This window comes from Ascaphus truei, chromosome 5 (genome assembly GCF_040206685.1).
Source record: "Ascaphus truei isolate aAscTru1 chromosome 5, aAscTru1.hap1, whole genome shotgun sequence".
NCBI lineage: Eukaryota > Metazoa > Chordata > Amphibia > Anura > Ascaphidae > Ascaphus > Ascaphus truei.
The window spans coordinates 181145369-181170058 of NC_134487.1; the positions used below are offsets into that span (position 1 = coordinate 181145369).

The 24690-nt window shown below is 42.6% G+C and overlaps 1 protein-coding gene across 6 annotated transcripts; it reads right to left on the reverse strand.

Moving 5' to 3' along the window:
* Window positions 1-1218: 1218 nt before the first annotated feature.
* Window positions 1219-19117, reverse strand: DUSP26 (dual specificity phosphatase 26). 6 transcript variants are annotated; one of them, XM_075601389.1, is made up of 6 exons: window positions 18943-19113; window positions 15276-15368; window positions 15078-15178; window positions 12263-12461; window positions 5966-6180; window positions 1219-1867 (listed from the first exon to the last, which is right to left on the reverse strand). In XM_075601389.1, exons 4-6 carry the CDS (start codon window positions 12433-12435, stop codon window positions 1674-1676), a joined length of 582 nt encoding a protein of 193 aa, XP_075457504.1. In that variant the 5' UTR covers window positions 12436-12461; window positions 15078-15178; window positions 15276-15368; window positions 18943-19113; the 3' UTR covers window positions 1219-1673. The 6 variants fall into 6 exon arrangements, with proteins under 6 accessions (XP_075457504.1, XP_075457505.1, XP_075457509.1 ...); XM_075601390.1 differs by lacking the exon at window positions 15276-15368; XM_075601394.1 differs by lacking the exons at window positions 15078-15178; window positions 15276-15368 and having other exon boundaries at window positions 5966-6185; window positions 12376-12461; window positions 18943-19117.
* Between the last annotated feature and the right edge of the window lie 5573 nt (window positions 19118-24690).

Sequence of the window (24690 nt, forward strand, 5' to 3'; positions counted from 1 at the left end):
TGTCTGTGTAGTCGTCGTGAGCCGAGTTTCCGCTCCTAAAGGAGAACGCACCTGCATCTATCACAGCCAGATTGTGTTCCTCTCAACCCCGGGGATATCCGTCTGTGCCAGCCAAGGCGTCCATACTTTGAGATAATTGGTGCCAGTGTCGTTAACTAGACTCGTCAACTTTTCCATCTGGCAGATAAACCACAATCGATTTCGAATCTTTGGGATACTTGGAATTTCGGGGCGTTTCCATAGTGCTGCTATCTCGCTCCGTGTGGCTATTGCAAAATGTGCTATTAGTTTATTGTTTGCTTTGGACAGGCCCGTTAGTGGTCTATTCAAGAGGAATAGCCATGGGTCTGGGGGAATAGTGAGGTCGAAGACTCTCTGTATCCAATGTCTAATTTCTTCCCATAGTGGGGAGATCCGCGGGCATGACCACAGCATATGTAACAGATCGGCCGATCCTCCGCACTGCCGGGGGCATAGTGAGGAGGATCCAGGCACGAACTTGGCTAATTTCATTGGGGTGAGGTACCACCGCATTAGGACCTTATATGCGTTCTCCTTTAGTGCGGTACATATGGAGCTTTTTGCCGTGGCCAGATATATAGCGTTCCACTCGTCATCTTCTAATGTCTCTCCCAGGTTTCTTTCCCATTGGGTTCTAAATGACGGTGGCTGCTGTCTAAAGCTCGCAGAATCAACTACTTCCTTGTACAATTGTGATGTGAGTCCCTTTGTGTCGGTCTCTGCCAGACAGAGCTTTCGAATGACGTCAGGGGGGGATGGGGTAAATTTGTTATAAAATGCTCGAAGCTGGAGGTACCTAAAAAATTCTGAGTGGGGTATATCTTTTTCTTCTCTGACGTGATCAAACGTTTTAATCTTGCTATTGTAACCCTCCAGATCTTTAATTCGTATATAACCTTTTTGTTTCCAAATTGATGCATCTCCCTCCAGAAGGCCAGGAGCGAACTTGGGATTGTTCCAAATTGGGGACATCGAAGAATTACTCGTTGTGAGAGAGTATTTAGTCTTATTAGCCTCCCAGATAGACAACGAGTTGGTCATTGAGGAAAGCGGCATGTCAGCAGATCGTCGTGCTGTTTTAGGTAGCCAAATCAAGTTGCGTATCACATACTTTTAATAGAGAAAAAAATGAGCAAAATAGTTCAGATTATTATAGTCAAAAGTGTTAGTATTTAAAAAATTATTACAAGAAAGATACAATGTTTACGCCTCAAAGGCTTTTATTTTAAGATAATTATGAAGCATTTATTGAGAAAAAATTCCAACAATACTACTATAAATGCATCATCCTTGACTATATAGCATGCTACATAGAATAGCAAAACAGTTGTACTAATAAAATTGAACCACTTCACTGAGAGTAAAATTGATCATAATTTAGAAGAATAAAGTGCATAGCTAGCATTTATAATAAAGTTATTAAACTAAGTAGTCTTACTATTAGCATTAACCATGCAAAGAAAAAATATACGTATATCTACTTAGTAAAAATAAAGAGAATAATAGTTAAACTCCATGGTTCTGTTATTTGAAATGTGAGTAGGCTGCAAATAATGTTCTGTAGTATGGAAATAGACTACAGGGTAAATAAGTATTGATATTTTCCGTGGTTAGGGAATCACACTCCAATCTATGACGGATTACAGAGAAAGTCAACGTCTTCTTCTCAAGGCGTTGTCCAGTGTCACCAGTTGATGCAGAAAACCTCGGTTAGGGATTATTCCTCGGTGGTCTTTAACTGTTGTAATGGCTTCAACCAAAGTCATGCTGTGGTGTATCATGAGGTAGGCAAGGACTAGTGTTGCAGATCTGCTGACACCTACAGCACAGTGGACCAAGATCCTGCCTGTCAAGCAAAAAGGCACAAATTACATACACAACTAGGTTTCGTTTGGGATGAGGGAATCCCACGCCATTCTGACCTTCTGCCTATAGGAAACACATGAAGATGGGGTTCTACTGAAATGCCCAACTGATTTTTTTTTGTACTCTACCAGGTGAAATAGGAACCAAATAAATTGGATTTGTTTTCATGGAATTTTTATGATGAAAGACTACAGTAAACACATATAAAGGCCTAATTTTTCATTTATTTTTTCTATAGTTTACAGTTGATAGATGAACACACTGGTTTGGGAAACAATAATATGAGGAGGGGGGGGGGGTTAATTCCTTTCAATGCTTAATGTTCCACTTTAGGGACCATCTGCTGCTAATTTACATACATACACAGCAGTTGAGGTTGAAAGAAGACATGCCCATCAAGTTCAACCTACCCTATATCCTCGATTGTAAGACGCACCTTTTTTTTTGATTTTCACATGTCTGAAATTGGGGTGCATCTTAGAATCGATGTATTAAAAAAATTAAAAGAAAAAAAAAAGTGCCTACAGTGCTCTTTCACTTACCATGTTTCAGGAGAGGGCCCATGTCAGCGGAGGACGAAGCATGCGGCGGTGGCAGGAGAGGTCCCACGTCTGCAGATGGTTGAAGATGGACAGCTGGTGGTTGTGCGGCGGGAGTGCGGACGCAGACTTGACAGGTGTCAAGTCTGCAGGTGAATGAAGATAAGACAGCGGGCGTGCGGTGGCAGCAGGATATCATAATAGCAGGAGAGCTGAGCAGAGCTGCATAGGGGAACGGCTGGGGAGGTGCACACTGTAACACCGGAAGTTGATTGGTGTCTGACTTCCGGTTACAGTGCGCTCTTCCCCAGTCGTTCCCCGATGCCGCTCTGCTCCTGTTCAGCTCTCCTGCTATTATATCCCGCCGCCACCGCCACCGCACGCCCGCTGTTTTATCTTCATTCACCTGCAGACTTGGGACCTGTCCTGCCACCGCCGCACTCACGCCGCACACTGTCCATCTTCAACCATCTGCAGACGTGGGACCTCTCCAGCCGCCGCCCGCTTCATCCTCCGCTGTCATGGGACCTCTCCTGAAACATGGATAGTGAAAAAGTAATTTTCCTCGATTTTAAGGGCCAAATCGATAGTGCGTCTTACAATCGAGGAAATACGGTATGTTAAATTTAGATGACAGACACTCATCCAATATTTGTACTATATTTACAGTATGTTGATCCAGAGGAAAGCAAGCATAAACCCCAGTGAAACATTATCCAATGATGTTTCTTAAGGTGAAAACCTAAATTCCTTCCAGACTCCAATAACGGCACTCAGATTTCTCCCTGGATCATAAGCTTTCCCATGTTTACTTATTTGGTATATCCCTGTTTACCTTTCCTTTCTAAAAAGATGTCCAACCTTTTTTTATGTTGTGACATAGTAGATGAGGTTGAAAAAAGACATACGTCCATCAAGTTCAACCTATGCTAAATTTAGAAGACAGATACTTTATCCTATATTTGTACTTAAAGTAAATTGATCCAGAGGAAGGCAAACAAAACCCCCCAGTGTAATGAAATTTCATAAGGGGGAAAATCAATTCTGTCCTGACTTCAAAAATTGGCAATTAGATTTCTCCCTGGATCAACATCATTCCCATGTTTACTTTTTGAAGTGAAACTTCTTTTGTGGCACCTGGTCATGATGGGACAAAACTGGAGAGATGGAGACGAAAATGCGACACGAAAATGACATCACGTAATGGCTGCGCTCCCCCCACACGCCCGCTGACACATGCGGCAGCGGCGATAGCCACCGGCGCTGCTCCTAACGGCTCCTAACTCCCCCCACACGGCCGCTGACATATTGCCGCTGGCGCCGCTCCTAACGGCCGACGATCCCCCCACACGCCCGCTGCCATGCCGCACATGCGCAGCTCTGATGGTGCCGCTGACGGATGCCACGCATGCGCAGAAGTGGCTGGCAGCGGCGACATTCCCCCCACACGCCCTCCGTGTCCATACCTCTGCTGGGGGGGGGAGGTGGAGAGAAGGGTGGTTGTGTCTCCATACCTCCGCCGGAGGGGAGGAGAGAGGGAGGCTGGTTCAGGGACGGAGGACTCAGGGACAGGGACAGCTCAGACAATCTCCACCTGAGAGAGACACAGTGACTGACACACACACACACACACACACACACACACACACACACACACACACACACACACACACACACACACACACACACACACACACACACACACACACACACACAGTGACTGACACACACACACACTGACACACACACTGACTGACATACACGGACACACACACACTGACTGACACACACTCTGACTGACACACACACACACACACACACACACTGACACACACACACACTGACTGACACACACACACACACACTGACTGACACACACACACACACACACACACACACACACACACACACACACACACACACACACACACAGTGACTGACACACACACACATTGACTGACACACACACACACTGACTGACACACACACTGACTGACATACACGGACACACACACACTGACTGACATACACGGACACACACACACTGACTGACACACACTCTGACTGACACACACACACACACACACACTGACACACACACACACTGACTGACACACACACACTGACTGACACACACACACACACTGACTGACACACACACACACACACACACACACACACACACACACACACACACACACACACACACACACACACACTGACACACGCACACACACACACACACACTGACTGACACACACACGCACACACTGACACACACACGGAATTCCCAGTTACAATAAATATAGAAGTGCAAATAGCTAAAACCCGTGTTCTAAGTCAAACTTCTTTGTGTTTTGGCACTGAAATTGTATTTTTTATTTTTCATTAAAAATATCATTCTTACAAATACAATTTCTGTGACAAAACAGTGACAAAAGACAAAGAAGTTTCACTTACTAAGCGCGTGCACAGCACACGCAACTTTTTTTTTTTTTTGGTATATCCCTGTATACCTTTCCTTTCTAAAAAGACGCCCAACATTTTTTTTGAAGATATTTATTGTATCTGCCATCACAGTCTCCATGGGTAATCAATTCTGCATGGTAACTGCCCTTACTTTAAATAACCTTTTCCATAGTTGCTGTTGAAATCTCCTTTCCTCCAACCTTAAGGGACCTTGTGTCGTTTGTACTGCCTTTGGGATGACTAGTTCTTTTGAAAGCTCCTTGTATTGTCCCTGAATATATTTGTATATTGTTATCATATCCCCTCTAAGATGCCTCTTTGCTTATGTAAACAAATCTAATTTATCTAGCCTCTCCTCATAAATCAGATTTTCCATCCCCTTTATTAATTTGGTGGCTCTTCTCTGCACTTTTTCTACTTCCATAATGTCTTTTTTTAAGGAGTGGTGCCCCAAACTGTACTCCATATTCAAGGTGTTCTCTAACTCAGGGACGCGCAAACTCTGCCTGTTCTGCTCCGGAGTTGCTCGCCCCCCTTACCTCACGCGGTATCAAATGACGCAGCGGGATCATGTGACGTCACGTCAACGGCGACATCATTTGATACATGTGATGTCACGTCACACGACTACGTGGCATAATTTGATACCGTGTTGCCTTGGACATAAGTCCTGACACCGGCAGAGTGAAGGTAAGTTTAGAGTTGCAGGGGCCTCACGCGATCCCCCGGCATTTAATTAAAATGCCTTGGGGGAAGAGCGCGGGGCCCCTGCAACGCGCCCCCTACTTTGCGCACTGCTGCTCTAACTAATACTTTATACTGTGGCATAATTATGCATTGTCCCTTCCATCTATACCCCGATTAATTCAAGATAAGATCTTATTTGCCTTTGCATCCACTGCCTGACATTGGGCACTACAAGCTGTCTACAAGCACTTCTAAATCCTTCTCAAGGATTGAAGTAATTTTGACACATTTCATTTGTATGTCGCCTGTTTCTGTCACTTCTCCCTTTTTACCCATTGTAATGTTTGACTTTATTTTGTTTCCGCTGCTTGTCTGCATCTCACCTCTTTTCATTTTCAACGCCGCATGGATGAAGTCTGCAGCAGGACAGAAGTGGATACTCATATCAAAAGTGGGTGAATCCTGAGCCTCTATGCCCAAGTAAGAAATATTCATTTCTTTGTAGTACTCTTCTCCTGTTCTCCATCGGCTGTGTGAGGCATTAAGGATGTGAGTGATATGCATCTGCGACAGTTCACTTTTGTTGGCAGCTATTTCTCTGGACTCAGAAAAAGAGACATTTCAATTAAATACAGTACAGTACATGCTGGTTAACATTATCTGGCCCTGGCAGAATCACATGCAGGACATGTTTTGAGCAAAAATGAATTTAATGCAACATATATATAGCTCACTAACGTAAACAAATCTCCTGTGCAAATCCGTATTGAAACAGGCAACTTTCTAATGATACTTATTTCTATTTGTTGTTGCATGACATTGAATGATTACGTATGCCATTTTTATTCCCCTTGTAAAAAAAGAACACATTTTGTATACGGATAGTGCCATCTAGTGGGCACTCAATGTTACTGATCAAGCTGTTACAATCTACATGGCTGAATCAAAAACTACGGCCCAGACTCAGAAAACGCCGTAAGGCCATTGACAAGTGTTAACCTCAGTTAACGTAACATTAATGGTATTCTCTAAAGCAGGGGTTCTTAACCAGGGGTGATTTCTTCCACGGGGGGGGGGGGGGGGGGGGAGGAGGGGGGATTAAGGGGGTTCAGTGGGGGATTGAGAAGGTGCTGGGATTTGATGAAGATTACATTTTTCGAATATAAAAAATGATCTCGACATTCGTTTCCATTCTTTATTTGTAACATTTTATTTCTTTTATTCTGTTAAAATAGCACATGGCTGTTACAAAAAAAAAACCTCTTTATCTCCCGCCACATATATACGTCTCTGTTCATTACACGTACTTACTATAAAGAGAGGGCTCTATACTGAACGTTTCAGGCAAGTTTCTGGTGAGGTTGAACTCCTTTGTTCATATGACATAAAAATATTGAAATAATACTGGTACGTCATATATAAAATTATTGGTAGTGGGTCACTGGGGACCTTGTTGGTCCCTTAGGGGTGATTAAAGTACGAAAGTTTAAGAACCCCTGGTCTAAAGAATGCAAAAGAGGAGGTGTAAAAAGGGTATTACTGTGATCATTTAAAATGTAACAAAGTAAATATTTAGCCAATATTTTCAGCTAACACACTAATATGTGAACTCACAAAAGAGATATCCAACACATAAATATATAAAGTGCTGAAGTGCTGTTGCAACGATGAGCACAGGTCCACGTTTTGTAAAAGAAATAGCAAACATGGTGTAATACGTTCAGATAGAAAAGGTAATGTATAGTAGGGGATGGATAGTCTACCCACATTAACCAAATTATGTTGGCATTTCAGAGACACATACTATCTATTAAAGGAGCTTGGGGTTTGTCTGGGACTGGTGAGGTAAGTACCTTGTGATTTAATCAGATGTCGGAGTGTATGATGATCTACTCCTAGTTGAAGTCCATCATTTGGGACATTTACTCCTATTAATGTGTTTATTCAGATTCTCTGGAAGACACTACACCATCAGGACACTTGAAACCTCATAAAGTGTCCAGTATGAGGTTAATTTTAAACTAGAGTCTAAGATTTAGACAATAATTATATTATATCAACAAAATCTTCATTTAGAGATTGATACAATACATAAATACCTTATTTATATGTGTAACTCTGACCATTAATATGTATTTTTCTGGATCTTTATATCTCTCACTCCCACCTAGAACGCAACATTAATCATGGTCCAGCTATATAGATGTGTCCAAGTAATATGTGTTATTATCTATTATTGGGATTATTAGGGCTTCCACTGTACGAAATATGCTTTAGGACATAGTGATTAGTGATATAGGGATTTTTTGCCCTAACACTAAGGTTTAACTAATAGACTGTTGGAGGTTTTAATATATTGTATCTTGAGCAAAGAGGCACTGTTGGTAACACTGTTATTATATGCCTAGTAATACGCTTACAGTCATTGCACACTGGAAGCTACGGAAATATTCCATCAATTAGATCGTTCTTCATCCTCCATACTTGAATTATTAGATTGTCTTCCATCCTCCCTATTTGATTGCCAAATTGTTTATCCCCTTTATCTAAGACCGGCTATCGATTCTGGTCAATAGCCTTATGGCATCACGTTTTTACTTTAATACTAAACTTTATCTATGGGTGAGCTTAAATTCATTATTTATAAATGTTAATTTCATTTGTACATTTTAATATTGTCTATGGCTACTTTCTTGACTATAGTTATGTTTCCTTGTTTCCAGGTTAACATATACAGTACTACAATAATAGATACAGAATATGATGGAAAGAGGTAATGGTTTCCCACCAGAAGAACACTCTTATATACATTGGTTTCCCTCTCCTTGTTATTACCATTAAATATTACAGATCACATGTAAGCATATTTCCTACAGATTGTGGTCTTGATAATAAGTAGCGTTGTCAATTGATATAATCTGATTATGCAAATTAAATATCGATTTGTTATTAATCATGTTAATTTATGTATGTTTTTATATGTTAAGAATACCTGTTACATTAATATGTTATATTTATTTATGGATTTTAGTAGTGGATGCCTATACCCCCATGATTGTTAAGGGTTTATTAAATTGGCAAATTATTGTTATTTTCCCACTAGGCACACAATTTCACATGCGCTGAATCCAGGCATGAGGTAAATTACTTGGTGAGGATCCCTCCTGCTGCTTCAAATCCTCCTGCGATCAACGAGGCAATACTTAGAGAACAAAAACAAGAAGGGGCGCAACGGAGGGACTGGTAAATGTAAAAGTCGGTTATATAGAGAAGTAGCAAAATATTAAAAACTCACATCAAGTATAGGATACATCGCCACACCTGCTGTAAATATCACAACAAAATGCAGTGCCTGGCTGGTAGTGGTCCGACTTCCAAAAATTAAAGAAATAAAGCAATAAAAACAGATATAAGAATACATCGAACACATAAGTAAATATTACTTAAATTTTTTTGTACCAGCGTCAATTTTTGATGTTTCCATATGTTATATGTATGTATTCTGTACATGTACTTTTTATTCTGTTTTTGAATGACTTGTTTTAATTATGTGTTCGATGTATTCTTATATGTTTTTTATTGCTTTAATTTTTGGTACCAGCATCAATTTTTATTGTTTTCATATGCTATTTATGGCTTTTTTCATTTTTTGGTACCAGTGTCACTATTTGTATTTTTTCATTGTTCGTTTTGTTTATTTTTTCATTGGTTACTTTGTTACCTTGCACCATGTGTTACCAATTTGGTTGCCTATATCTGGCTGCCTGATGGGTTTCATGAGACTGTCCCCTGACAAAGTGTATAACACGAAACGCGTAAAGCCTGTCTCACCCTCCCTCTGCTATGTCACCACTGGTGCCTCCATTCGGCAGCCGATCAGCTGTCCTGCGAGGAGCCGGTGCCTTACTCAGCTGCTGTGCATGCCTGCGGGACATTCCTTGCTAAGAGGTCGGACCATTACCAGCCAGGCACTGCGTTTTGTTGTGATCTTCACAGCGGGTGTGCCGATGTATCCTACACCTGATGTGAGTTATTAATATTTTGCTACTTCTCTATATAAATTACTTTTACATTTACCAGTCCCATCGTTTTTATTTTTCCACTACAATATCTGTAACCCCCTTTCCCTGTGCCTATGAGAAACTGTGGGCGATTACGCGAGCTGCTGTTATCTGTGAGGCTCACAGGAGGCCAAAGCCTCTGCTTCTGGGGAGCCTGGGATGCTATATCTCGTGGTGCAGCACCTCCACATATGAGGATCCCAGCGTAAGTGGGATGACTCCTCATAGGACACAATAACTACTATACAACCTGGTATAATATAACTACGTTACTGTATTGCAGTATAACAAAGATAACAATATATATCACATCAATACAATACAATTCAATGCAATAACATCAATGGCGGTCCCCCAAAGTACTGATGGTACCCTGGGCACCTAGTTCCCCGGTGTCCGCAGAACAATCCCACTCAAGTGTGAGGTAGCGCTACCCCCTGTGAGTGTAGGTGCACAGTGGTACCTTGATGGTCAATGGTCCTGACCAGGGAACACTTGGGAGGCAGAACTGGATCAGGTCCCACGTAGCGGGGCCTCCAACATAAATCCCCTCATGCCTTACAGGTGGTGATCACGTCCGGTCCTGTCAGAAGGCCGCAGATCACAGCGTGGACGTTCGTCCGGCGGCACAGTGCTGTGGGTTACAGTTCTGCTTGGAAGGGTCCCTATCTAGGGCCTTCCCTGAAATACTATTCTCAAGGGTGATCGGGGCCAAACTGGGGCCTTGGCGGGCAAAGGTCTGGCCTAGTCCAGGGGCTTACTAGCTCTCTGGACGCATCCGTCCCCTTTCCAGGCTCTGTGATGAGTGACTTAATTCTCTCTGTCCAGCGGAGGATATCAAGAGTTCCTCAAATTGGCCACTCATGCCTCATTGGTTGGGACGCCCATGTGACCTACCCCGAGATCCAAGAAGGCCGCCAAACTCCTGATAATGCGCATGCGCGCCTAACAACAAGACTGGACGGACAGTGGAGAAGTTCCCATCTCACCGGGCAGGGTGAGACAGGGTAGGGGGGACTCGGCTACATATCTAATGTCTAGATTTTTCAATTTGGCTATATTGTTTAATTGATTAATTGGGGTATTTCCTATATATACACCAAACCTAAGAGGACCCATGTGTATGACTCCCAAAAAAGCCAACCCAGGCAAAACGGTGTTGAGTTAAGCCAGCTAGGCATCAGAACAGTGTTCTTGCAGCTGCACAGCACACAGTGACGCGACCAGAAGTTCTGTAACAGTGAGGAAGCATCCAATCAGCTGCACGGCGCATCCAATCAGCTGCATCAAATCAGCTGCGTGACTGCACGGTTCCCCAGGCGGACATCGAGACCGCGGTAGAGGTCTAGTGAACGGCGCTGTCCCTCATGGATATTTCTAATGCGCCTATTCCATGTGCATCCTGTAAGTGCACATTTTATTGTATTTTATTGTTTATACATTTATACCAGACAATTTGAACTCTTGGTTGTTCCTTTATATTCCTCTGATAACCATCTGACCCATACACTCCGACATCCGATTACCACATGGGGTATTCATCTCCGAAGTCGCAGACGAACCCCTAGCTCCTTTCAGAGAGAGTATGTTTCTCTGAAATGCCTAAATATATTACCTTTTCCATCTGAACGTATTACACATTTTTGCTATTTCTTTTTCCAAACGTGGACCTGTGATCCCCTTCACTGAAGACTACACTCTCTAAAGAAAGCATAAGAAGTTCAGTTAATGTTAAAATAAAAATATAATCTTATGGTATTTAAGTCATACCTAATCCTGGTGTTACTCCCATCCAGCCTCTGAAGTAGGTCAAAAGCGTGTCAGTGTACAGTATGGTGGGGAGTATGTCTTAAATAATGTAGTGTTCCTTTTCCTTTGAAAGCCCTATTATATTGTCTGGCTGGGAGTAACACCAAGACATAAATAAGATCACGTTATTTGAAGATAACGTAGCAATACCCCGAAATAACATGACTTTAACCCTATTTTAATGAACTCTATTACCTTAATGTTATTTTAGTTGCATATAATTTGCCTCTGAGTAAGCTGTAAAACTCAAAGCAAATATATATTCCCGATTTAGGTAACGTCACATTATTTGCCCTGATTTTACAGAGTTTAGTGAATCTGCGTTTGAGAGCTGTAATCATTTTTATACAAAATCTTCCCAGCTTCCATGTTGCCTGTCATGGCCTGCAGTAAAATTCATAGCCATATTAAATACAGCTTTCTAGGTTATTCTGTTTGAGTTGTGATTGTTGCATTATTTCTACCAATACTTACCCCCAGATTCATGAAGCTCCATTAAGGGTTAATGCACCTGAGCTGGCGTTAGCTCCTATTGAGGTTAATGTGTGTTAACTCCGGATCGAGTGCATTAACCCATAATGGAGTTTGATTAATCTTCCCCAATGTGGCTATCCATACTTGATGATGTTAACTAATGATTCTGTAATGGGCCTAACATTTATGAGGAAGCCGTATTTTACATCTACTTGTACTCATCTATTCAAAGAGACAGATGTTTTCCCCCAAAAATGGGAGGTCCAAAGTATGCAGAGCTTAGGGAGTGTCCTATTGAGTAGAAGGAAAACAACTGCAATGCTAAAGATGACTTACTGATCTCCCAAGTACAATCCTGGCCAAACCTCATCTGCATGGTGCCATTTTGCCCTTCCACTGTAAAGGAGCTTCTCCAGCTCGAACACACTCAGCACAGGGTGGCTGCTTACTTCGGAAGACCCTGTGACAAGGGACCTGGACTCACGGCATGAGAAGCGTGAGGTCGCCATTGTTTCTCTGACAGCAGAACTGTAGTCTGTTTGAGGAGAGAAAGTAAAAGAAAGGTTTAGTCACAGATCTGTTTCCTAACTGTGTTAGTACAGTAAATGTCTTAGCCACTGGAAGGCCTTGGAGTGCATTTCAGACAAATAAGCTTTTGATTTCTCCAGTAGTAAATGGCTTGAACCGAGATCTAGAACTGACATCCGTTATATGCAGTAGTTTTGTAGAGTAAAATGTCATGTTCACTGTCAGTTAGGCTCCCTATGGCCTATTCCCTTAACAAACAAAAATGGTTAACAGACCAGTTATCCATATCGCATAGCAGTGCTAATCTTCCAAGTAACAGGTGTCTTCTCACAGAATCCAGTCTTAGAAAAACGCAACAATGGCAGTGTGCCACTGTTAATTATAGAAATAGCCAGACCTACACAGTTAGAAAGATATAACTGGAGTTCTATTTGCAGATCGAGGATAACTCTGATACAGAGTTTCCAACTTGTTTTGTGGAATTGCAAGTTTGAATTAAATATTATTTGCATCTTTTTTGCACTGCACTTTAGAAGATTAAAGATGTTTAGTTTGAACTGAAGTCTTTTAGAGAAAAGCCCTACAAAATGTAGCTGTATATGTTTGGGACGGCTTCTTAAAATTCACATATAACAAAAACCTTTACTGAAAATAACTACATACTGTACTTACGAGTGCTAAAGAATTTTCTACTTAGAGAACTTCAACTTAAGGTACAATATTGACTGGTCTATACTGCTGTTTCTTAATGCATTTAACAACCTCTGGGAAAAGTATTCATGGACAGTACAAGGAGCTTTCAAAATAACTATTCATCCCAAGGTCAGTACAAAGGTCTCGGGGTCATTTCTTAAGGTTGGAAAGTGTTATTTACCGTAAGGGCAGTTAAAATGTGGAATTCATTACCCATGGAGACAATGATGGCAGATACAATAGATTTGTTAAAAAAAAAAAAGGTTGGACATCTTTTTTTAGAAAGGAAAGGTATACAGGGATATACCAAATAAGTAAATATGAGTAGGATGTTGATCCAGGGAGTAATCTAATTGCAATTCTTGGAGTCAGGAAGGAATTTATTTTCCCCTTATGAGATATCATTGGTTGATATTTCACTGGGTTTTTTTGTTTGCCTTCCTCTGGATCAATATACTGTAAATTTACTGTAAATACTGATATAGGATAAAGTGTCTGTCATTCAAATTTAGCATACAGTAAGTTGAACTTGATGGACCTTCCAAGCAGCAATAGAGAAAGTCTTCTATCCTTGTTGTGGGTTATAGGTTAGCAGTGGCAGGTATCTTGCATCCAGGTAGTAGAACAGTTAAATGTTTGTTTTGTGGAAGGGATAAGAGTTTTTTTTAAGATATTCAATATAACAACACAGTGAAACATATTCATATTTTAATGGTACAGTATGAGCAATTCATTTCCTTGAGCAACAAATGTAGCTTTGTTGACAAAAATGTGTTAAACTGAACACAGCAGTCAAAATTAAATTAATATACCTTCTTGAAACAAAGCATTAATTCCTACGTTGTTTCTTTTTAGAAGGCCTGTTTAACCTTTCTTTTCTAGCTTCAGTAACCTTCATAAGGAGACCTGTCAGATTTGAAAAGCTTTGTACACACTATTACCTGTATGAAAAAAATGTGTTGGTCCATTAAATGTATCTCTGCAACAAATGTACACCTTCCCTAATGAAGACCGGATGGAACAGAGCCCACTGCTGCTATTCACAGAAGCAGCTCTAGTAATGAGCTAAACCAGATTCTGGATAGCTCCACTTCCATAGCATATTTTTCAGCTCTACTGCTCACTGCTCACACCTTTTGCTAATTAGCCCGTGGATACTCCTTCTGGCTTCTTTTATAAGATGACCACTTGCACTTCCTGGTGGCAATCAATGTCTTTGGCCCTTTACATTCAGCCGTGCTATCAGCGCATATTCCATTTGTCTGACTTTCTTGCTGCCCGATTTTCTGCCTGTCTGACTATGTTCAGTTTGAAAAAAGAAACGCAAACTGAATATTTCACCAAAGTATACAATAAATTACATATAATTGTGCTCCTCGGTGCTGCTCAAAAAAATAGTTTCTAGAAACTGTGTGCATAAATAAATGTGAAATAGTTAAGCGCAATAGAGTGAAAACAATAAAAAAAACTATTTAAATACCCAAATAACCAAATAAAGTGCAGTGCTGATACGTGAATAAAGCACTCACATACACTAAGGTAATAATGGTAAATGTCTCTGCAATCTCCTCCTCTCTTAAAAAAATGTATAGAGAGGACCTAGCATAATACAGTTTTATTATATATGAAAGCAAAGCTGGGACAGAAAAGATACACTCACATTCTTCTAGTGTTATAAGGGCACACACATAGCACTCCGGATCACCCGAATCATCCACTTCCGCGTCTGCACTCAAAGCAGTACGGTGGCCCGCTGGAGTAAGATGTCCTGGTTACTGGCTACGAGGTCCACAGAGGATCATAAAACCCTACGCATTTCGCCTTTCTCGTATTCTGGCATAGAGCCCATCCCTATGGATATGCTCCGGGCAGTACCGCTTGCTCCAGTCATTGGGGTCTGCTCCCTGTTGCTGAGCCCATGTTTACTTACCCTATCCACTAGTAGTGGTATGATACCATGAACTTCAATCATTCTAGCTGTCACGGGAGACCAGGACTTATAACACATTTAAATCTTTCTGGGATCATTCACTAGGCAAAACAAGATAGTGGAATAAAATTAGGTTTATTCGGGTAAACCCGCGTACACACAAATGAAATACAAAATGCAGACAGAATACACACTTACGGAGAGTCTGGAGGTGTAAACTAGCCTCAAATAGGTGCAGGACGCCTACTTCAGAAAAGGCTTACCCTGTCCACTCCACGTCACTGGATAAGCCTGGAACAAGTAACATTATTCCTCAGAACTTGTCCTCAGCTAGGCTAGGCTTCCCGGGCAACTTAATGTCTAGTGCTTTGCTATTGCGAGCAAAACACCTGGGAAAGCCTGTCGGTGCTTCACTGGACCAAGTCCCAAGATTGCCTGTAAGTCTGAGAGAGAGATCTCTGATTGGGCAGTCCCTTACATAGACCTGGGTGACCTATGTCTAACATGGAACAGGGACCAGCGGCCAATCAGGGCGTGGGAACTTTTCCCACCAGCCAATCAGAACAGGGCTCATCTGGCTGCTGACGTCAGAGGAGGGGGCATGCTAAGCGGCTTGAAAAAACGGGTGGGCGGGAAATATAAATTAGCCAATGGGAAACAAGCAGCATCTTCTCCCAGCTAACCCATTGCCGGCTCCACCAGGTCTGGCAGTCACAAAGGGGCCCCAGTTGGGTGTCCCCTGTTCTCTGGAACTGGCACTCAGCCTTTCCCTGCTCACTAAACAGTACTCTAACATCTGGACATCCTTCCTCCTTTGAACTTTAATGTCTATGCAGATATCTTGGCACCTATGTAAATGCCCAGGCTGACAGCATAGACACTCATACATACGTTATCAAACATTAATACCTACAGTATAAAACATTATAAAACGTACTTTAATAAAGTATAGCCCTTGGGGAACGTTAGAACTGTGAGGGAAATGGGTCTGGGATACTTGGGCTCGAAAACTAGGATTCTGTGGGACACTGGAAAGCCCCGGTGTAATTCACATGGCATACCCGCAAATCATGCACGGACGTCTGGGAGAATTACTGGACCTCCGGTAACTTTGTCCCCCGAACTCCTGCAAACAGAAGGAATACATTTCGACCCAAATATCCCACCTAAAACTTACACTCCCGAAGTTTCATGTCTCTTGGACACGAAAAGCCTCAAAACAGGTCACCTATTTACTCTGCTTTAACATTGGGCTGGAAATACTGTACAACATAGTCCCTAGAACATGGTCGCAGAGCACAGAATCCCCATAGATTTACATTGGACTTCCATAGCCCATCCCGTCCTTATGTACAGATGGGTACTCGCAAATTATACACTATTTGCGGGTAACATAACAGTACTACCAGCTACCCCAGTCAGCAACACTTAATACACGTTTTAACCCTTTGGCCAAAGGGTTAAACTAAATTACCCTTTTTCAAGAGAATATATAAGTATTTTAATGTGTATTTTTTTCATATTGGATGTAGCATTGGGCGTCTCTGTCGCTTGTTGTATACATTTGCCACGCTCAAATAGCTCTCCTTTTTGACATTTATATACATATATATTTTGTGGGGGCTCAGGGGTTCCCAAAAAGAGCTTGCTGGGGTTCTGTGTGTTGTTTGTTAACTTATTTTCAGCTGTTTCAGCCGTTGGAGGTTATTGGCTCCTCCTTCCCAGGTTTTAAGCCCGCTCCTCCCCACTTCCCAAGTCAGCAGGTTCCTTTCATTTTACTGGATATAAATCCAATTTTGGTCTTTCTCCCTCCTAATAGAGGTAAATGAGAATTTTAATCCTAATAGAAGTATATTAGTATTTTATCTGGTAGTGTTAGGACCTGTGAACAGGGTCTGCCTTGTCGTGGCTCACAAGCTTATAATGCTTTGGCCAAAGGGTTAAACTAAATTACCCTTTTTCAAGAGAAAATATAAGTATTTTACTGTGTATTTTTGTCATATTGGATGTAGCAATGGGCTTCTCTGTCGCGTGTTGTAATCATTTGCCACGCTTAATAGCTCTCCTTTTTACACTTATATACATTTATATTTTTGGGGGGCTCAGGGGTTCCCAAAAAGAGCTTGCTGGGGTTCTGTGTGTTGTTTGATAACTTTTTAACCCTAGTTGCTCCCTAATATCCACCCTTAATCTCCTGCTCCCAAAGTCCCTGTCCTGCAGCTATTTCTCCAGGATGCCCAGACATCTGCTAGGCAAACAGTTTAAGTATATTTCCTGACATTTAGCAGTTTACCCAGGTCGGTGTCTTTTGAAGCCACAGACTTTTGCAGACACTCTGGAGCCTGCTCCACAGGGGGTCTCAGAAGTCCTGACTGACATTATACATGACTCATCCCTGACCACACATGACAATGGTGCATGCTTAATGTATCACTGTCCTGTCTGACTGAAATGTAAATGACCCGGTTCCTATAACTTTAAAGTATTAAACTCCTAGATACTTCCCATTTATACCTTTAAATAAATGTTACAGTCATAATAACTATACTATATTATATGTCTACCCCCTAGCACTCTGCACACCAAAAATTAGAAAGCTAGGACGTTCCTATCCAAAGTTAGCTGCTTAATCGGGTGATGGCTATGATGTGGGTTGTGGTTAAACTTTTCCCCGGTCTGCGTTTTTTGGTCGGATGCAATGTTGCAATCCCCGTCCGCAAACGATAACCGCAGATGTACTTTACCAATTGACCTTAATTGAATGGGGAGACCACATCATACAATGTTGCGATTCAGTGTCTTTCCCTGACCGCAGACCACTTAAACTTGCTGTTAAGTCTTTTCTTGCTTGTTTGCGGTTACACAGTGATACAGTGTTGTAATGCCGGGCGCGAACACATAACCACAGACACGCTGATTCAATTAACCCTTTAAACAGTGCTAGAGGCCCCTTATGCCTAGCGGACTCATTTTAGACATATTCTTACATATTAATAGAACTGCAGCCAGCCCTGGGCTGCAGAACTGACACTTCACAGACACTTTATTTGACCCAGGGGAACCCAGCCGAGCAGAATGCCTTTATTTCATGGCCTGGGTACCCCTTCACCGTCACACCGGCTTCAGGGGACATTTCATCTACGCATTGTGCGATCCTTCTACAGAGTTCCGTTATTAATTATGTCTGGATATTCTATACTTTTAAAATTGCTTGTCTTTACATATACTCCTTGAGTGTCATGTCTTTTTGTTTTCCTGTCTTTGGAGGTCTGTTCTGGGTCTCCCCCGGCAAGTGAACAGAGCACTCGCACATATCAAGGCTGCACAGGGGAACTGCATTGATTATCTGGGATCTTTGACCCATATTATTGTGAAGAGGCTAGCGCATGTGGAACTTCTATGTTTATCTACACCAACTGTATTATCTATTGTCTCTAAAATCACTGCACCTCTAGCATTATACTTGTTTTATCTTTTTCTCTGTCATCCACACTCCCACAGCAGCCTGAGGCTTACAAGTCGGCATGACGGTGGAGTACTACTTTGTAAGACCTTGTTCATAAGCAGTTATATCTTACCACAGACTTGGAACCAATATCACAACCTACATTGCATTGTATTCCACATGAAACCGGATAAGCCTCTGTGGTTCTAACAGATTACATTACACAACTTTAGTACAGGCAATATTACTATTTGAGGCAATCGAACGATCCAATAGGCTTTAAGCAACAACGATGAAGAAAACCAGAGCCACAATCTCCCTACACTTGAGGAGGCCACTTCAAGCAGCACTTGATAGCACAAGTGAAACAGAGGGAGTCTCTAGCTAAATCACCATAATGTTCAGAGATCAAACACTTACCTTGTGTGAAATAAATGTTCAGAGTGAGTGTCCGTGTGCGTCGTTTGCATGTATATCTGGGTTGTGTATCACAGATTTTAATCCGTCACCTGCCACCCTGCGTTGCTGCACTCAGTTGATCTGTAAACATCTATTTTAAGCAGTGACAAGTTTGCAACTCACTGTGCTTGTACAGAAGAGAGGGAAAGGACAATGAAAGATTGAGGGGCTCATGCAGAGAGCATAGATAAGGAAATAGCGCCATCTTCTGGCGAAAAAACTAGCCAGAAATCCTTAAACTCGGGAGAAAAAGGCGCGATTTTTAAAAGTGCCGTAAAACTCGCCAAACTCGTGGCGAGAACCTGAAACTCTCCATGCTAATATAGCGTGGTATTCCAGAAGCTCCGAATCGCTGGAACACGCCAATATGTGCATTAATATGGCGAGTTTCAAATAGCCAGGAAAAGTTGGCAATTTGCAGTTTTTTGCCGAAATGAGTTAACGACGTTCCCTGCATAACACCTTCACTAACGGCAAATCTGTGGCTATTTTACAGCCATTTTAAACTTTTTTAACGTTCCTCTCTGCATAAGCCCCTGAGTGTGAGAGTTCTCATAAAAAACATGTTACTATGTTATTACAGCACTGTCTTCTTTATACTGTACCTGTACTTTCTATCCAAATTGTACAGCTAATGCATGATGTTACTTCTGTACAAATTAGTTTTGCACTGTGACTGCCAGTATTTCTCAATGCCATTCTGCACTCGTCCAGAGTAAGAGCCACCACAACCAATTATCAGCCTGTTTTAAATTTACAATACCAGCTATTCAAAAATTTCCAGGAGTTTTAAAGTCCTGCAAATTTGCAAGTATATTGCAACAGTGTTCACTATTTCGTTAAACAGGAGTTAAAATCACACCTGGTACAAAAAAAATATTGGGTGCTGTTACGACAATTTTATGGCCATAAACATTGGAGAAAAAATATAAAAGAATTGCACTAGTGCTGCAGTAATTACGAGTAACCCAGTCATAGGGTTATGTCATAACAGTTATTGCAAACCCTATGGCAGACAATACATTACCCCTTTGATGCCTATGGCTAATAATGCATACAACAGGCACCAAAGGGGTTAATATCTTCCTAACACTACACTACCTACCCCTTCAATGCCTTACTAACCGCTAAGGCAAGCAAAGGGTTAACCTCCACCACCATACCCCGGGGGGCATAACCACCCTTCCCGGTAAAACTACGCCCACAACTCACCCTCCTAGCCGCATCCCCAACAAATCTGACTTCCCTCTATAGCAATGGCCAGAAGCCCTATTAGCCAAATGTTGCTTATACAGAAGGGTTTTTGGACAATATAAACACATAACATACATCAAATAAAACATTATATTTACATACATCAATATCAACTAAAATTACTATATACAATATATGAATTCTACACAAAACCCCCTAAATATATCATGAGTTAAATTAATCTATTAAGTGTCAGTTGGGCTACTTGGCCCTTTCAAGGAGAACCAAGGTAGTCACATTGGCACAATGGAAACCTGAAATAAAAGACGATCACTTACCCTACCAATGTTGAAGACCAGTATCCTCTTCAGGATTGAGCCCCTGGAACTAATCCAATAAATATGCCAATGCCCAACCATTAAAAAATAAAATAATCCAAGGCATGGTGGCCAATTTAAAAAAAAGAACCCATAAAAAATAAACCCAAGCCAGATAAAAAATTACAAAACTATTTAAAACTAATCCAGGCCCAATGGCCTACTTTTAATCCAAGACTAGTCATGGCCTGGTGCCGATTGATCCTCAATTTGATCTAAGCCCTTGATTAAAGAATCTTCTTCTGTAAGTATGAATCTTTTTTTCATCTTCTTTTCTACTATCTTCAGCCACTGGATATGGCCTCTCCTCTGACTTTCACTGTTCTGAGTTCCACCAATGGAAGCTTGGTTGCCAATACCAGTGATGTCATAAAGACACCAATCTGTTTGGTTGCTATAGCATTTAACTCTTTGGCGTGTGTTCTGCGATGACCAGATAACCTTTTAAAAAGCCAAGGCCCCCACAGAACATCAGAAGTCTGGGGAGAGGCCTTATCCAGTGGCTGAAGACAGAAGAAAGAAGACGTCAGAAAGAAGATTAATACTTGCAGAAGAAGCTTCTTGCTTGCCTTAGTGGTTAGTAAAGTAGGTTGTGTATTGTTAGGAACATATTAACGCCTTGGTGGTCAGATACTCATAGGAACCATGACTATGGCTACTAAGGGGTTAAAATAGTATACTATGTTAATGTTATGCATGTTTTATCTATGGAGGTGTAGTCCTGCTCAACTAGATAATGAGTATTAGTCATAGGGCGTGCTAGCTATGATCTAGGTGATAGAGACAAAAGTAGATCTTTTAATGCTGCACACTTTAGATGCCCAGTAGTGTGAATTGATTTGATGTGTATATTAAAAAATCATTTTTATTTAAGTCAAATATAAAATATAAGTGAATAAACATCAACTCTGGCAGTACATTTACATTTTTTTATCTGGTTTACTACTTTTCAACAGATAGAAAGACAGTCTTATAGTGTTTGCTTTGTTAACTAGTTGTGCATTTAAATGTCCTGGTCACGTGACGCGGGAGAATTTACACATGGCGGGGAAACCAGCACCCCATATTGTACATGTTACTTGAATGGCTATATTCCCCCCCTTTTTGATGACGCCACATCACTCCAAAAAAGGAAAGGCATCACATGGTATATCTACCAATCCCATTGGTGGGTATACCATGTGATGACTTCCATTTTGTTTTTGCTGAAGTGAATTCATCTTAAAGGGAGGGAAGCATATGCTACCTGATTGGCTGGCTTCCCTCCCTTTAAGATGACGACACATCCTTAAAAAACTAATCGGATCGGGGTTGTACCATTTGACAATCAAATGTGATGCCACAGGCCTTATATAAGGCTTGTCTCGTCTCATTTGAAACCAAAAAGCTGTCTGAGCAACATCTCCGGAACCATTTAGATTATAAAGAAGAGAATAAATAAGAAAATAAGGAAGAAAAGGAACACCTTACCAGAGTCTCTGAACAACTACCAGAGACTCCTCTTAATCAACAGAGGATCATGGACTTCTGCGCATCAGGCTGTTGAGCAATGCGCCGTAGGTCAAGAGTTGGTGCCAGAGTAGGACGACGAGGATCAATCCAGCAAAGGTAAGAAACACATTGATTTTATTTAATTGTGTTTCCCCCCCCCCATTGACTGTCAATGTGCCTATTTATGCCCCTTTCTAGGTATAGATAAGCATAGTGACAAGTAATACATTTTTTTGGCAAATATTTGTTTTTATTTAATTGTTACGTATTGTACGTTGTTATGTTTTATTTTTTTTAGGCTGCCCATTCATTGCCATGGTGGCAATCCTTGCCCATATTGTGGGTATGGTTTACCACAGTCACAATCAATGGCTTTATTGTCAAATGAAATCCAGAGTAATTCAGCGCACCTCCAAAGATGAAAAAAAGGGAGAAAAAAGAAAAATATATATAGTGAAGTACGTTCATGCAATGCAGAAAAAGTAAAATGGTGAGGTATGCGTGTAAGTGCCTGAACTCAGGCACGTAAAGGTTTCTTTTTTGCTTCACACAGCAAACAAATGCGATTTGAAGCCTTGTTGGTACAAAAGTCCAATTTTATGTAGAAAAATCAGGTATACACTCACATAGACATATGAGTGAAATAAAAACAGCACGAGTCACTTGAATTCTTCTCGAAGGACCGCGACCCTCGCCGTTTCAGCCGGCGTCTTTCGTCACTTCCGGTTTTCTCGGTGATTCACTGTGCTCCTGGTGCTTGGTCCCCCGGCAACCCTACGTGTTTCGAAGGGGTTCCTTCTTCCTCAGGGGTATGTTCATCTTTGGAGGTGCGCTGAATTACTCTGGATTTCATCAATACAAGAACTGGGAACGGTTCTCTTTTTCTAGCTTCACCCACTATCTATCAATATTAGTTAGTTTAGACATATTTATTTATCACTTGAGCGCTTCCTTTTCTGTGTTGGATTTATTGTCATATGCTTGTTTTTATTTAAATGTCATGCATTTTATTTTGTGGCTCTGTGTTTTTAGCTTGCCCATTCATTGCCTTTGTGCCAATCCATGCCCATATTGAGGGCATGGTTTACCACTGTGACAATCAGTGAGCCGAGGTGGTGGGTGCAGTTGCCCTGGGGAGGAGGGTTAGGCCTACCGGTTGGGTAGCGGGGTAGGGGGGTTAACCCCTTAATTACTATAGCGGTTACTAACCGCTGAAGTGATTAAGGGGTTAGTGGCCAGTATTAATCTATTATTTTGCTGCCCACGGCAAACATAGAGGACGTGGAGGAAGACGAGGATGTCCTTCATCCTGGCAGGGGTAAGTAGAACTTTCATTTACTTTATGCTGGCTGTCTAATATTTTATTTTTAACTAGCTGATATACCCGGCGTTGCCCGGGATGTAAATGCGTAATAGGTAGTATTATTTATAAATCGTGGAACAATAGGTTGAGTATTTGTTGGAAAGGTTGGATAATAATGTTGAAAAGAAAGATGGAAGAAAATGTAATACGATGTTGTATAAAAATGGTCTATTGTAAACACACCACAGTACAATGTATATTTTGGTGACATAAGTGATGTAAAAATGTGAGGCGTGTGTCTTGCTAGGGTGTGAGCGTGTATGAGGCGGCGGGTGGGTGTTCAGTACGGGTGGCGCGTGGGTAGTGAGTGCTGGCTGTGGGTCGGGGTCCTGCTAGGGTGTGAGGCGGCGGGTGTGTGGCGAGTGCGGGCGACAGTTGGTCAGTGATGTTGTTGCGTAGGGGCAGGAGGCGGCAGGTGTGTGTCGAGTGTGTGGGGTGGGTGAGAGGCGGCGGGTGTGTGTCGAGTGTGGCGGGTGTCTGTTCAGTGCGTGCGGCGGCTGTGTGGCGCAGGGGTGTGAGCGGTGGGCCGGTGAAAGGCAGAAGGGCGGGTGGGCGAAAGGCAGAGGCGGGAGGGCGGCCGAAAGGCGGTGAAGGAGGGGAGGTGAAGGGGGGGCGGAGGGGAGGTGAAGGGGGGGCGGAGGGGAGGTGAAGGGGGTGTGGAGGGGAGGTGAAGAGGGTGCGGAGGGGAGGTGAAGGGGGGGAGGGGGGAGGTGGAGGAAGGGAAGGGGGGAGGTGGAGGAAGGGGGGAGGTGGAGGAGGGGAAGGGGGGAGGTGGAGGTGGAGGAGGGGAAGGGGGGAAGTGGGGGAAGGGGGCGGTGGGGGGAGGTGAAGGGGGGGTGAGGGGAGGTGAATTGGGGGTGAGGGGAGGTGAGGGGAGGTGAAGGGGGGTGAAGGGGAGGAGGTGAAGGGGGAAAAGTGAAGGGGGAGAGGTGAAGGGGGGGAGGGGAAGGAGGAGGGGTGAAGGGGGGTGGAAGGGGGGTGACAGGAGGTGGAGGGGGGTGACAGGAGGTGGGGGGGTGACGGGAGGTGAAGGGGGGAGGGGAGGGGGAAGGAAGGGGGAGGTGAAGGGGGGGAGGGTGGAGGGGGGGAGGGGGGAAATGGGGGGGAAGAGGTGGGGGGGGGAGTGGGAGGAAAGGGGTGGGGGGGGGGTGCGGGAAGTGAGGGGGGTGCGGGAGGTGAGGGGGGGAGGTAAGTGACAATTAATGTATCATGTGGCCGCTTGCTCCCCCTTCCCCCAGTGTCTGTCGGTCGTCTGTCCCCTCCCCCGAAACCTTCCGTCTGTTG